The sequence below is a fragment of the Rhipicephalus microplus genome, chromosome 5 (assembly GCF_043290135.1).
Source record: "Rhipicephalus microplus isolate Deutch F79 chromosome 5, USDA_Rmic, whole genome shotgun sequence".
Taxonomy (NCBI): Eukaryota; Metazoa; Arthropoda; class Arachnida; order Ixodida; family Ixodidae; genus Rhipicephalus; species Rhipicephalus microplus.
In genome coordinates this window covers 168,594,183-168,608,239 of record NC_134704.1, presented here as the reverse complement: position 1 = coordinate 168,608,239, position 14,057 = coordinate 168,594,183, and the positions used below count along the sequence as shown (strand labels likewise).

At 44.2% G+C, this 14,057-nt stretch overlaps 1 protein-coding gene across 6 annotated transcripts in view; it reads left to right on the top strand.

Annotated features, from left to right (window-relative positions):
* Window positions 1-14,057, top strand: part of LOC119173630 (glutamate receptor ionotropic, kainate 2-like) — a 295,577-nt gene that overhangs the window by 214,905 nt on the left and 66,615 nt on the right. For 5 of the 6 annotated variants that reach the window (XM_075896184.1, XM_075896187.1, XM_075896186.1 and 2 more), the window contains one exon: window positions 6,073-6,177. The exons of the other annotated variant lie outside the window; for it this stretch is intronic. In XM_075896184.1, coding sequence (XP_075752299.1) covers window positions 6,073-6,177 — 105 coding nt within the window. The remainder of the gene's footprint in view (window positions 1-6,072; window positions 6,178-14,057) is intronic. 6 annotated transcript variants of the gene reach the window in all.

Sequence of the window (14,057 nt, the reverse complement as noted above, 5' to 3'; positions counted from 1 at the left end):
AACCGTTAGCCATGGATACAGTACACCACTAGCCCTTAAATGACAATTTTTATGATGCGGTAACGACCGTGCGAACAGTGTATGCGCACGTTACAACGTGGGTCTTGCGAGAGAAATAAGCGATCACCTTGCATCCGATGGTATTTTTTTTGTCAGCTATGACAGTGGCTGTTGGCGTCGCGGAAGCTCTAATACTTGAGTGGAGGAACTTTCACTGCAGTGCACAAATCTACTATAACTTTTCTGCTTCAGATGCCTCTCGCGATTCGCCTCGCGTGTAAACTTGCAATCGTAGTGCGTGCCACAATTTTGTTCTTAGCGCTGTGGCTGTGGTGGTTATTACTCTGGATTCGGAATACTCTTTTCACAAAGGTCAGTGAGCGTTAGTACTTACTTGCTGTGCACAGCTGTTACCAGAAGTGCATTTTGTGTTGAGTTTCTCACGACAAAGGAGAATCATGGACGAGAAAGGCATACTGCACGCGTGCATAATTCCTTCCTACTTCTCAGTGCTGGCATGGGCAATTCAAAACGAATTTGATTGAGAATTTCTTTAAACCTACAGAAGTCATTGGTTCATTTTTCACAAAAGTTTAGTTATGATGATGTTCAAAACGTTTCTGATAATTGTAACCTAGTCTGGCGAATAAACGCTCGGTGAAACTTCGCAGCCTGTTTCCCTTTGTGCTTTCACCTGCCGTAGTAGCATAGCCTTATTGGGTGTCGTGTGACTATGCTGGAGGACGCAGGTTCGACTTACGGTCACGGCGACCGTATTCGAATGGGAGTAAACTGCAAATAACATCAATATGGCGGTAGTGGCACGTATAACTCTATCAATTGTATATGATCGTGCTTTCACGCATGGAGTGTAGAGTGGTATCAGGTTTCCTAGAATGTAAAAAAATTAAGTGTGATGCTTTTTTACGCGCCTCGTTGAATTCATGAGTGCTGTTGGTGCCGTGCGAAACTAAAAATGCGTGGGCTTACCAAGTATGTCGACACCGAAAAAAATCATTATTTTTTTACACTCTAAGGTAATCGATAAAGCAAAACTGCTTGAGAAGCAGAGCTCCTCGTATTCGTGACAAATTGGTAGTATGAGACAACACAAGACACACATGGAAGTGTGCGGAGCATCTTGCGAGTGCCTGACGATAAAAAAGATAGGCTTTTACTCTACACCAATAAAACAAAAGAAAACGTCACTCCTGCATTGCTTACAACAGTCTTAGGTGAAAGCAATCGCTCCCGACTGGCCGCAGCTGGCTAGGCTTGGCATGCGCATGCGCGTGCGCAAGACCCCCGTGAATAAAGGGGAACTTGAACGCTGAAGGATGAACGTTGCTCCTTTGTTCTTTGCCGCGAGAGGGCGCGATGGTTAAAGCGCCCAAAAAGGAGGAAGTCGCTGCGCCAAAAGACGAACGGAGCCCGTTTCTCCATTCTCGCTCCCTTTTTTTAGAGTGTAGGATCGTCTCCGTATGACAGCACTTTTTGTCTTGTGATGAGATGTATTTTTTAGACGTCATTTCCTTCACGGAATTACGTCATTGAAGTCTTCGTGAGCACTGGTGTAAAACACTTCAGTGTTGAAAATTTCCAAGTGCCAAAGGAATCAGCATTACAAAGGCGGGTGACAGCGAGATAATAAATGCAAAGCAGCTGTTAACGAACTGCGACAACTTCAAATCTATCTATCTATCTATCTATCTATCTATCTATCTATCTATCTATCTATCTATCTATCTATCTATCTATCTATCTATCTATCTATCTATCTATCTATCTATCTATCTATCTATCTATCTATCTATCTGTCTATCTATCTATCTATCTATCTATCTATCTATCCACGACTTTTAGACTTCTAGCTCTTCGTGCCACTTGAATAATGGTATCTGTGCCAAAATTAGTACGAAATGGTCTGGCTGTATGACGAACATAATTGACTAGACACAACATTAAAATGACGACATGTGTGTCATGACTGTTGTGATTTACATTTCATGGTCTTTCTGGCTTTGCAGTGGTTTCGTTCACATGACATATTGCAAAACTGGTATGATATGACAAGACTGCATGGCGAACATAACCAACAAGCCCTAATGTGGAAACGACGGCATGCATGTCATCTAAGTCATGGCTACTTGCCACGCTCATGGTACACTCGCAGTCATTTCGCTAGCTTCACATATACCAAATTTGGTATTACGGCACGTCAACAGATGACGAAGCAATAAGTCCTGTGCAAATATGTTAATCAGTAGTTGCTTGTCATGTAAAAACATGACATCACACCACGCTCATAATGTGGTCGCGGTCGTTTTGCTGGCTTCAAGTATACTAAATTTGGTATTACATGACGCGAATGGGTGCCACACTTATCATGCGCCTGTGGTAGTTTCGCTAGTTTCACATATAATAAACTTGGTACTACTTGACGCGAATGGAGGACGTCGGTAAACAACAGGTCCAAACACGATAACCATAACATGTGTGTCTTGTTAAACATGACTACACGCTATGCCCATTGTGCCCTCGTAGCCGTTTCGCTAGCTTCACATCAAATCAAGTCTTACGTGACGTTCATGGATGACGAAGGTATATCACTGGTGCAAACGTGATAATCATGACATGCTTATCATGTAAGAACAAGATGAAACACCACGCTCATGAGGTGGTCGCGGCCCGTTTTCTCGCTTCACATATACCAAATTTGGTATTACGTGACGTGGATGGACGACAAATGTAAATGACACGTCCAAATATGACAATCCTGGTGTGTGTGCCAAGTAAATTTTTCCTAGATGCTACGCGCATAGCGTTCGTAGCCGTTTCGCTAGCTCCACATATACCAAATTTGGTATTACGTGAGATGAATGGATGACAAACACAAATGCCAGGTGCAAACGTGATAATCATGAGATGGAAATCATGTACAGCATAATTTACTTCCGACTCGTACCTTCGTGCTGCTTTTAAAGCGACATATCCTCCCTTATCACTCGTGCTTCCCATATCATCGATATGCGAAGTGGCATCTGTCGTGGGATCTGCCGAATTTTTAATTGGTATTGAGTGCGTTGCTCTAGCATGTGATTCTCCACAATGTTTAGAATCTGTTCATGACCAAAAGGCGGGTTTGTTTTTATTTTTACGGGGAAATAAACGAAAGTCTTATATATATAAAATATCTTTTTGCTTAACTTTTCAATGTCTGTAGTTATGAAAACTTCTGCTAGTATTTTCTGCATGTGTTTGTAATATTATCTAGTTTATGTGAACGGCTGCCTCTTTTCTGCAACAGTTCCGATACGCAGTGCAATACAGGCTTGGCGCCCGGTTTTTGCACGCATATAGGTGCGAAGCAGAAGAGAACAAAAAAACTGTTGATGGGATCAACGAACTAGTTTTATTCATTACCGAATAAATACCTACACGTAATCGCATAAGCATCCATGGTGAACTAGCTCAAACGCAAGCTTTGCTTTAAGCACGTGTCTATGAGGCGTCAAGAACCAAGACAATCAACCTAGCTTTTATTCCTCGTCAAAGAACGAGATTGCTATACCGTTTCCTGTGGTATAAAAGATGATAGTCTTTTTTGGGGTACTTTGACGCAAAAGTTTTGGTCTGTATGTCCATTTTCTGTTGGTCCAACGTAATGATACCTCAAACGGCACCAAGTACTACCCCAAACGGCCAATCCCATCCACAGCGTCCTTCAATATTGCTCAAGTTTTAACGTTCATACTTGTGCGATTGTCGTTTAAAAAAACAAATATTGCAGAGATCTGAGGCACCAGAACAACGCGTCAGTATTTTGTATGTGTGTCTTTGTAATAGAGAAGGCACACGTAAGTAATTATAAGGATCGTGGCGTTAATCATGCTGCACTCACAGTGCAACGAAATGCTCACAAAGGCAAGTGTTTCCAAAGCTTTACTAAGACGGCACGGTAGTCGCACCTGCCCATCACTTTCCGTTCTACAACTCGTCACGACTCCGAGAAAGGCGCGCATTGTTCTCCGTGGGCGCAACCACCTTCCTTTGTTTTAGAAGATTACTGCCAGGCCCCGCCGCGGTGGTCTAGTGGCTAAGGTACTCGGCTGCTGACCCGCAGGGTGGCGGCAGCGACTGCATTTCCGATGGAGGCAGAAATGTTGTAGGCCCGTGTGCTCAGATTTGGGTGCACGTTAAAGAACCCCAGGTGGTCTAAATTTCTGGAGCCCTCCACTACGGCGTCTCTCACAATCATATAGTGGTTTTGGGACGTTAAACCCCACATATCAATCAATCAAGATTACTGCCAGATAGCCCTCCTGTCTAACCTGCCTCGATGCGCTCGTACGCCTTCACTGCACTGATCGAGCCTAGTTAACGCAGCGCGTCTAGAATACAAATCACCATTTTTCTCGCACAGAACATCAAAAATAACGTTTTGTTCACTCTCTCCACACGCAACACTATCGTCTTTCGACGACACTTGCCGTGAAAGATGTAGATACGGGGCCAGTGTTTTTTTTTCTTACGCAATTTTTCAAGCGACGGACCTTATGTTGAGATATGTATTAGATTGCGGTGCCGCATTTCGGTCTTTGCAGGGAAATTTTTGTCACGTCTACGTACACAGGATTTATAGAGTTCCACTGGTAAAATAAAGATGCAACTTCAGAGCACCTGTTTGCACTTCTTTCGTCCTGTTTTTTGTGCCACGCTGCACAGTATTCAGCATGTTTTTTTTTTATTCTAAGATAATAGAGTGAATCAAACCAACTACACCGCGTTTAAAAGCGGAATATATACGTGTTATCTTAACATCTTTCTGTATTTGATTTCATTCTAGTTTTTGGCCAGAAGGGTTGATGTCAAATACCCATGCACCTGGAGCTTGTGGGTTGAAAAAGTTGATTAGAGGCTCCCGCTACCTTAGCTTTTTCTTTGGTATAGATGCTTTGCCTGCTGCCTTGTTTACCTTGACGTACTCACGAAAGATAATGACTACATGGTAGAGCTGCGTGTAGAACAGTTTTATGTGTTGGCTGCAGCAGCACCCTTTAATTTATTCAGTTCTAATGTATTCTTTATTGGCCGAGCGTAAAAACCTCTAGCGTTGTGCATAAGAGACTGAAGGGCTACATGGCTAATGCTTACGTGAAATTCTTGTCTTTGTTTTTCTACGTCCCTGTCAAAATAACATTCATTGCGGAAACAATATTCTTACAGCAATATCAAAAATAAAAAATGCATGGCACACAAAACAGACAACATGAGTAACACCGTGATAATGTAAAAGAAAATGAGCAGCGAGCTATTGATAATCACCGTAATAGTGTTTCTAGACCTTATGGAGATGATTCTTCATGTATAGGTAACATAAGCAAATCAGGTCGTAATGACTATGACATATATATAAACAGTGATGTCCAATGAGTTGGAACATAAATGTCTTATTATTGGCCAACGTGCTCACTGATTTCAATCAAGCGATTTTAACACCTACTTCAGTGATGCCCCGGTTATTCTTAAGCACAGAAGCTTCTTTATATTGATTGCTGCACGGCCTGACAAGATTAGTTAATATGACGGTGGGTGGGTGTGTCACGACGTGCGCCAGTGCAAAGGCGGTGGCTGAAGTCATCGCCTTCAAATTCACATTTTTATTTTGGAGTTTCGGTGCAGCCAACTCTTTAACTGAAACTATTTAGTGTCCGCATTCCTTAGTCTTAACAAGTAAACAAGTGGGTGCATGGGCTTATGTAAAAATATTATCAGTGGAAGTTCAGTGAGCAGTCGAATATGAATTAAATCACCGCAATCTGAAGGTTGGTCAAAGCACACATGTTAACTCAATGGAAAAGGTTTTACTCAATAATATTTGGCAATACTTTTTGTCCTCGTTTTTCTGTGAGAAGGCTGCTTGATAGTTTTCAATCGCCCTGTTTTTTTTATTTTTTGTGTTACTGCGAGGAAACCGTGCTGTGTTGGCTCGAGGCTATTAGAAAGCAGATGAGTGTGAAGCGCACTTTCAACAACATATCTTGCTCATAGTGGTACCTTTGCTTGTTTCAGACGCATATCTCAGGACTCACTGGTGCCATACACATGGATACCATGGGACGCCGGCACAATATATCTCTGCAAGTTGTTCGAATGAAGCGAGCAGGGCTTTCGTCGGTAGGTGCCTACTGACATAACTTCATTTAGGCCCGTCGGTTTATTGAGTCTATCTTTACATTGATTTGATTGATATGTCGGATTTAACTTCCCAAAACCACCATACGATTATGAGAGATGTCGCACTAGAGGGTTCCGGAAATTTCGACCACCTGGGGTTCTCTAAGGTACACCCAAATCTGAGCCCACGGGCCTACAGCGTTTCCCCCTCCTTACATATAATACGCCGGTGATCGAAGAGGACACTTTCGTAGTTCATGTTTTACTGCAGCTGATTGATAAGCAAGGATTTAACTAAACTAGAGAACAGGGCCTTTTAACGGGAGTCTTCTGGAACGTAGATATTGTTCATAATAACGACGTTTGCATTTCTAGTTGTACGAAACGCTAGATATTTAAAAACAATAATTGACGTGTAGGGCAAACTACACAATTATTAAGCGTGCAACTACACATATATTACAAAAATATTTGCATATACCTTTGAAGTATAACTGCGCTAGTGCAAGCACTACATATTTCTTTATGCCCCGCCGCGGTGGTCTAGTGGCTAAGGTACTCGGCTGCTGACCCACAGGTCGCGGGTTTGATTCCCGGCGGCGGCGGCTGCATTTCCGATGGAGGCGGAAATGTTGTAGGCCCGTGTACTCAGATTTGGGTGCACGTTAAAGAACCCCAAGTGGTCAAAATTTTCGGAGCCCTCCACTACGGCGTCTCTCATAATCAAATGGTGGTTTTGGGACGTTAAACCCCACAAATGAATCAAATCAATCAATCAATTACATATTTCTTTATTTACTGCGCAGCAAATTCTTGCTTAAGTTTTGCAGTAACACCGGTAACCCATTCCGATATATTTAGACTGTTTATTCAAAAAGAACAAACAAAGAAAATAAGATGCATTTCAAAATTCTAACACTCAAAATTTGTGCCCATAACACACACAGAAGAACTTGATAGCCCTGTGCACAGTTTCAATTCTTCCTTCTTTCCATCGCCAGCCACTGTCTTGGGAAGCCTGTCAGACGTGCATAGAATGTTAGCTACACCATACCATTCACGCACTTATAACAGCCACTTGCATCGCATTTCAACTTCGTTGTACTTTCACTCGGCTGTTCATCACTTCTTGGAAAGAAAGCAAGAAGCTTTGAACGCTCAAAATACGTGTCTAGCTTCAGGACACACGCTTGCAGAAACACGTCTTTCTCCTGGCGAACACTGGAAACATTCATTCTCTTCGCTAGCTCGACAGCGTAAGAATTTCCCACTGTGGTCGGGCGCTTGTGAAACGTGGTGAAAAAAGTGTTCGCTGTTGTGGGGGCCGGACGTCAATAAGGGAAATACATACGCTACACGAATTGTAAGAATGAGCTAAGTATAAAAGAGTAGATAGTTTTGGGCATAGTTGTGTGAATACTTCCTCGAGGGAGCGGGAGAAAATAAAGTGAAGAGAAAGGCAGTTAGGTCAACCGGAAATCGCGTATCCGGTTTGCTACTCTGCATTAAGAGGTGGGGGGGGGGGGAGTTGAGAAGCGAAAAGAAAGGTAGACCGGCGAAAAAGAAAAAAAAAGACACAGCTTTGCCGCAAAGTTGAAGCAATGAACGCGGTATCAACAAATTGGAAGGTCACGCACAAAATGGTAAGCAGGTCGAAACGTGCCCCACTTTTCTCACGCACAAATCACGCACTAAGCGTACTCACAGGTCAGATCAACGTGAATAAGCGTTTCAGTTGTTACTTCGCCGTGTTTGAAAAGCACTACCTTTTTGCAAACAGAGGCATTGCAACGATTGCAGTGACCTTTGTGCGCTCGGTAACTACAACAGAATCGTTCCGACAAAACTCAAAGGCTAGCCAAGACGTACGATTCTCTCCACTGCAAGATAAGGGCGGCGATTGAGCACACACCTCCTTATTCTCAACGCGGGCCAAAGTACGCGTGAGAGACGAGAGCCACCGCGAGCTCACAGCGCCATTTTCCGATAAGTCTGAAAACACTATGGTTCCCCCCTTTACCGAGATGCCCGCCAACATCGGTAAGTGGTAGATTTGATAGTTTGCCGCTTGAGTGTTGAAGAAGGTACCTCTCGGTGGCTTGGTGGTTAACTCAATAAACAATTGTATCGGGCCAGTTGGTAAGGATCCATCCTGCTAGGAAGCGCAGCCACTATTACAAAGAACACGCAACACAAGCGCTTGTGTTGTGTGTTCCTTGTAATAGTGGCTGCGCTTCCTAGCAAGTTGGTGATTAACGCCTCACATTCACGACGCGGAGGTGCCGCGTTTGATTCTACGCACCAGAAGTAATCTTTTCTGGGATTTTTTTTCGTTCTTGCGTTTCAATATATATATATACGTATAACATATACGGTGCATGGCCTGAACGTGGACGCCGGCGGCGAAACCCAGCCGAGAGTATCCATATAACTGCTATTGCAGTAAAAGGGAATGAAGGTGCTATAGTCTATTCAATAGGCAGCTACTATGCAAAAGTTCAATAAGGCGTTGACTGACTTCTGTGCGAAGACAAATCGGGTCGGCTTTCGAGCACTGACTGTTCTGACATCGTGAAGGCGGGCGTTACCTTCTGCAGCTGGCAATTACACAAAGCAGATGATTAAAGCATAAAATTTGCAGAATTTTACTAACCGTAGATAATTTTATGGCAAGGCGCTTCCAGATATGAAGCTTCGACGTATCAGCGGGACAGAGTTGTAGTGAACAGCAGCAGAGTTATCGGAAAACATCGAAAGAAATTCAGACACTTCACTTGACGGACACCGAGGAAACAGTGAAGCTGGTGGCGTTTCCTTCATCAGGCTGACGCACTTCTACAGCGTACAAGTCCTTTAGATGTGTTATATCTTGGCTTTTTACTGAACGCTCTTTGTTGAGGATTGAGGTGGTAGTATCGTATTACTGCAGGCTTATCATACCACTGTTATGCGCCCTTGTAACAAAGAAGCATCCGCTTAAAATGCTCTCGTATATTGCATTGGTACTATTCATTAAAGATTCTTCATTAACCCATGATGTGGTAGTTTGTTGAACACCTTTAATACAACCCCCGCACGACCAAGAAGTGAATGATGACGAGTACGCGAAGCTTGGTCCTATCGTGCACGATGTGTATGCAGAATTCATCGACTACACTCTTAATCAAGTCCTGCTTAAAGTAGCAGTCTATAGCCTGTAAGCGAGACGAAAAATATAACGCCTATACATGGTCCGTTTGGCCGGCAAAACCTGTATGCGGCGCCATCCGTCTACAACCGTCTGTGGCATGTAGGGCGCATAGGTGGCCCGCACTGCGGGAGGCATCTCTGCTCAGCGGCCCATCTTATAGGCGGGACTAAAATAGGCCGGTGATTTTTCGTCTCGCGATCCGGCTATCCAAAGGGCCAACTGCAGAAGTGTCCGACTTACGGTTCATCACAACTACTGCTTGTTCTACCTATGAGCACTGTATGAAGCGGCAAAAAAAATTTTTGGAACCCATTTTAGGGCTCTAACAAAGATTTGGGAGGCTTAGGTTCATGCCTAATAATATACGTAAACTATACGCATAAACTTCGATCAGAAATAAACCACAGAATATTCACAACAAATACATAGGGATTCGACCTCGCTAACATTCAATCAGCAATCTCGTACGCTGACGATTGCAGCACACTATACGTCACGGCGGGGACGCTAAAATCACGGGGTTATAAAGGCACCATTGTGTCGCTTCACGTTTTGACGTATTAGTGAAGTGGAGTCGTTATTATGCGCGCAGCGTTTAAAACTTATACGTAAAACAACATCACCGAGTTTTAGGTAGCGTCGCCGGCAGCTTCACCGCGCGCCGTTTCCGGGCCGCAGTCGACTCACTAAGCCTATTCAGTATATATCGAAGCAAAATGTTCGATGGTGCTTCAGAAGAAACCTTTGACACTGAAAAGCCCGGTCGTTTTATTTTTAGTGTTGTTTGCTCGACAGTCTTCTCACAATAACTGTACAACAAAAATGAAATCGCGCTCAAAATTGTGGTACTGTCGGCAATCTATATATAGGAACACACCCGTGCAGGTGCGGTGTGCCGTGCAGACACTGCAGGTGAACTTCCTTCGGAAAGAAACTCTCGTTGTTTCTGAACAAATCGAAGTGATTGTGTCCTTCCTCTCAAATGAAAGACGTGGTTCCAGCAGACTTCATATCTCCTTCAATGAAATGTGTGGCCCCAGTTTGTTTTGACCGTGAAAGCGAGAAGCTGGCGCTGTTTGTTTGCACCGCTTTTCGATTGCCCGGGGTGCTTAGTCGGGAAGAAACATCGTTTACTTTGGACTCCATTCACGTCAGAGACATGGTTTATGAATTGAACTAGTGTTTTTTCTTTGCCCTTTTTTCTTCTAGATCGTAACGGGTTGTCACCACTTGCAACTCGGTGGCCCGTCGTTCACCGATCTCAGGAACCTAGTATGCGCAGGTGGCTACGGACGTGCTGCTAAAATGAACTGGAGTCCACGTGTATCTGTCGCAGGAACACACATTTCCGAAGTCACTGTGTCCTCGCATGACTCCCATATTATCGAGAGAAGTGCAGTCATCAGCAAGGTTAACATGAACGCTCTGACGCGTGACCTGTCAGCCGATAGATGTATAGATGTTCAATAGATGTTCGATAGATGTCACCCGCGAAGCAATGGGCCTTGTTGCCTAAATAGTAGCTCACTATGCTTGGGTAGTATTATACCAAAGCAGATCCCAAAGCTATACGCGGTGCTAGCGTCAATCAAACTGCTTGAGGACACGCTGTGGAACATTCGTGTTAAAAGGGCACCGGCATCAAATTTACTCATGTCAAGATTTTAAGGCCAACGAGTAGCTATTTGCCCCCTAGCAGCGATTTGCGACCTAAAACGTTTCTGAGTGAGAAATAAGTATCTGTAATACTGAATAATATATTCGCTAATGAACACGGTTCAAAATGGTTGGAAAGCCCGCCAAATTTTAGTGCTGGCAGCGCTTCTTCGCTGTCACGTCGAGGCCGCTGCACAGCTGATGCCGCTTTCACAAAAAATGGTGACGTTACACTGGCGTTTAGTCTGCTAGGAGCGCACGTGCAGTCAGTCTAGCTATGTCTCTGAAGGCGTAAACATGCCTTTGTCGCCAACATCGTCATCCTCGCCGTCATCGCAGTCAACATTGGCAATATTACCTGCTCGCATCGTTTGCTCGACAAAAACTAAAATGATCGTATCTTGTTCTCAGTGACTCTGCTGGTCTCTGGCATCAACCACTTTTTTTTTACCAGCAGCTCTGCACATCACGGCTGCTAACAGAAGAGACGTCTGAATATGCAACTGAATATGACAGCATTTGAACCAAACCATTCTCGCCACCCCTGAGATGCAGGCAGCTTGAGAAGGCCTGTCACCCTGTCGTGAAAAAACATCGCAAATTTGTGTACCTTCCAGAAAAGACCCGCGCCGTACTCATCTGATATCAACCCATACGTAGTGCACTAAATATTTTCGCGAAAGTGTTTGCCACACGTGCGATAATATGCCGCGTTCTTTCCACATTCTCGGCTTCGTCGAACATTCATCCCGCAGCTTCTTGGTTTTAGCGTATCCACGGAAACTCACACGAGGGGTGTAATGCAGGATGGCCCAAGCTTCTCGGCAGAAGAGTTTGCTTTGAGCTTGCTCTTCAGTGATAATTGTCATAAATACAGTGAGGAGCACGTGATAGCAGCGTTGATGAAAATGGGCTACAAAAAATCGCATGGCGTTGGAATCGCATGTGGGACATATGCGGTTGTTATCGAAAAACACCGTGTGGGAACGTGTCAGCGTCGCTACTGAGTCAACATTTTGACAGTGCAGCAACGTCAGCGTGATTGCCGTGCTATCTGTTTGCCAACTCAACACGCGCTTTCCACGGGCGTGTTCATGGGCGTTTGTCCTCTTTCAGACAGGTTCTTTCGTTCCACCTACAGCTTTGAAATTTCCACTCTCGAAGGCAGCTAGGGTGCACACGCAGCACTCTTGAGCTGCTCGTTTCACATTTATCAAATTAGCCATATAAGTATAAGGACAGGTGGCCGCCAAAGACACTGGCATCATGGCGGCAACGCCATAATGCGAGCCCAATATCGGGTCAAATACGAAGGGGTAGACGCGGTATGCAGTGCATGTGAAGAGGAGGAGTAAACTGCCGAACACTTGATAATGTTCAGTAAAAGACTTCACTCTATAGTTCAGGATGTAGACGCAGAGTTTTCAAAGCACTGGGATTTAGGGGCAGTGAGGGAAAAATAAACTTTAAGCGGGCGAAATAACTAGAAGGAGCTTATCTGATTGGAAGCTAAAGTCAAGGCACGAGTGGAAATTAAATCATTCGCTGCAAAGTACCAGTCCTCAACTTCATTATTTAAAGGAAAAAAAAAGATAAATCTAGTTGTTTGTTCAATAAGTATTATGGTTAGGTGATTTCCGGAGCCCTCCACTACGGCGTCCCTCATAATCATATAGTGGTTTTGGGACGTTAAACCCCACATATCAATCAATTATGGTTAGGTGGCGTGAGCCGCCGCCCGATCTAAAGGGTACAGCCAAATCAATCCATCCATCTAACGCGGCTGCGATTGACAACGTCGTGAGCACGGTGAAATTGACTGCGAAATATCATAGCCACGTAATGATATCGCTTTCACTTCTGCGTGCGTGCATAGTCTGCGCGATAAAGCTGAATAATAAATGTTGCCGCTCGAGGTGAGTACTCCTTCTCAGCAAGAGCAAACGTGAGAGACGTACTCGATTTCCGCCACCGGCGTCTGTCAATCAAAGTGATTGACGCGTGAACTCGGACAAAAACTCGTTCATTTAGTGAAGGCCTGAGTTCAACTCGGGACCGTCTAGGTGCCAGCGCGGCTGCGAAGCATTTCATGCGGTGAACGCTAAGCGCAAGCTTGTTGGCTTTTAAAATAATTTGGTGAGCTTAAACTACGTGTGCAAGGCTAGAGCCATGCATAAGTTTATGAAAGCCTTGCTTCTTGCAGCTTTTTAAGTTGGTCGTCTACTCACGTGCGTGATCGGCTTCGAAGTGAAGACCGCATCAGCCGCGTCTCAAGTTTGATTTAACTAATTGACTGAGGCTTGATGACCATTACACTGGGCTGTCTTTTTTTCGTTGATAAGTTTTCCGTCAAAGTGCACTTATATCTGTCGCAATTAGCAAGGCAATGATCAGTATGAAGCTATAAACGTAATTCGGACTAGTATGATACTAATTATCATATATTAGTAAGCGTCATATAGCATAGTTTGACTTAGCGTCCGTATGATTACCTTCGCGTTAATTGGTATAGTTTAGTTAGCTCATTAACAAGCATATTTTAGTTGGCCCGGTTAGGGTTTACATGGCTTCATCGGCACGGTCTTCTTGAGATGTGGCGTAACAACCTCAACCTTACCATGACTAGGCATAATTAGCTTGGCCATAGCATGTCCTGCCATAACCATTTAAGTATACCCTCCAGCAAAACAAAAAATCAAAATACCACATCATATACATGAATTGAACGATGACGAGTGGGCCAAGCTTCAGATGGTTTATCGGTATAAGCTGTGAATCGTTTGTCTGTCTGTCTGTTTCTACAGCTGTCTGTCTGTTTGTTAGTCTGTCTGTCTATCTGCCTGTCTGTTCGTCCGTTTGTCCATCCATCCGCACCTGCTGCGTGAGTCATTCACTAGGCGGTGACGTCAAACGAGCTGTGGGGACAAACCCAAGGCTTTAGGAGCTTCATCCCTAGTACAGCTAATTAGTCGGCCACAGGTGATCGGGTGCTAGCGGGTGATGGCAACAAAAACAACGCGCACCGGCCGAGCAG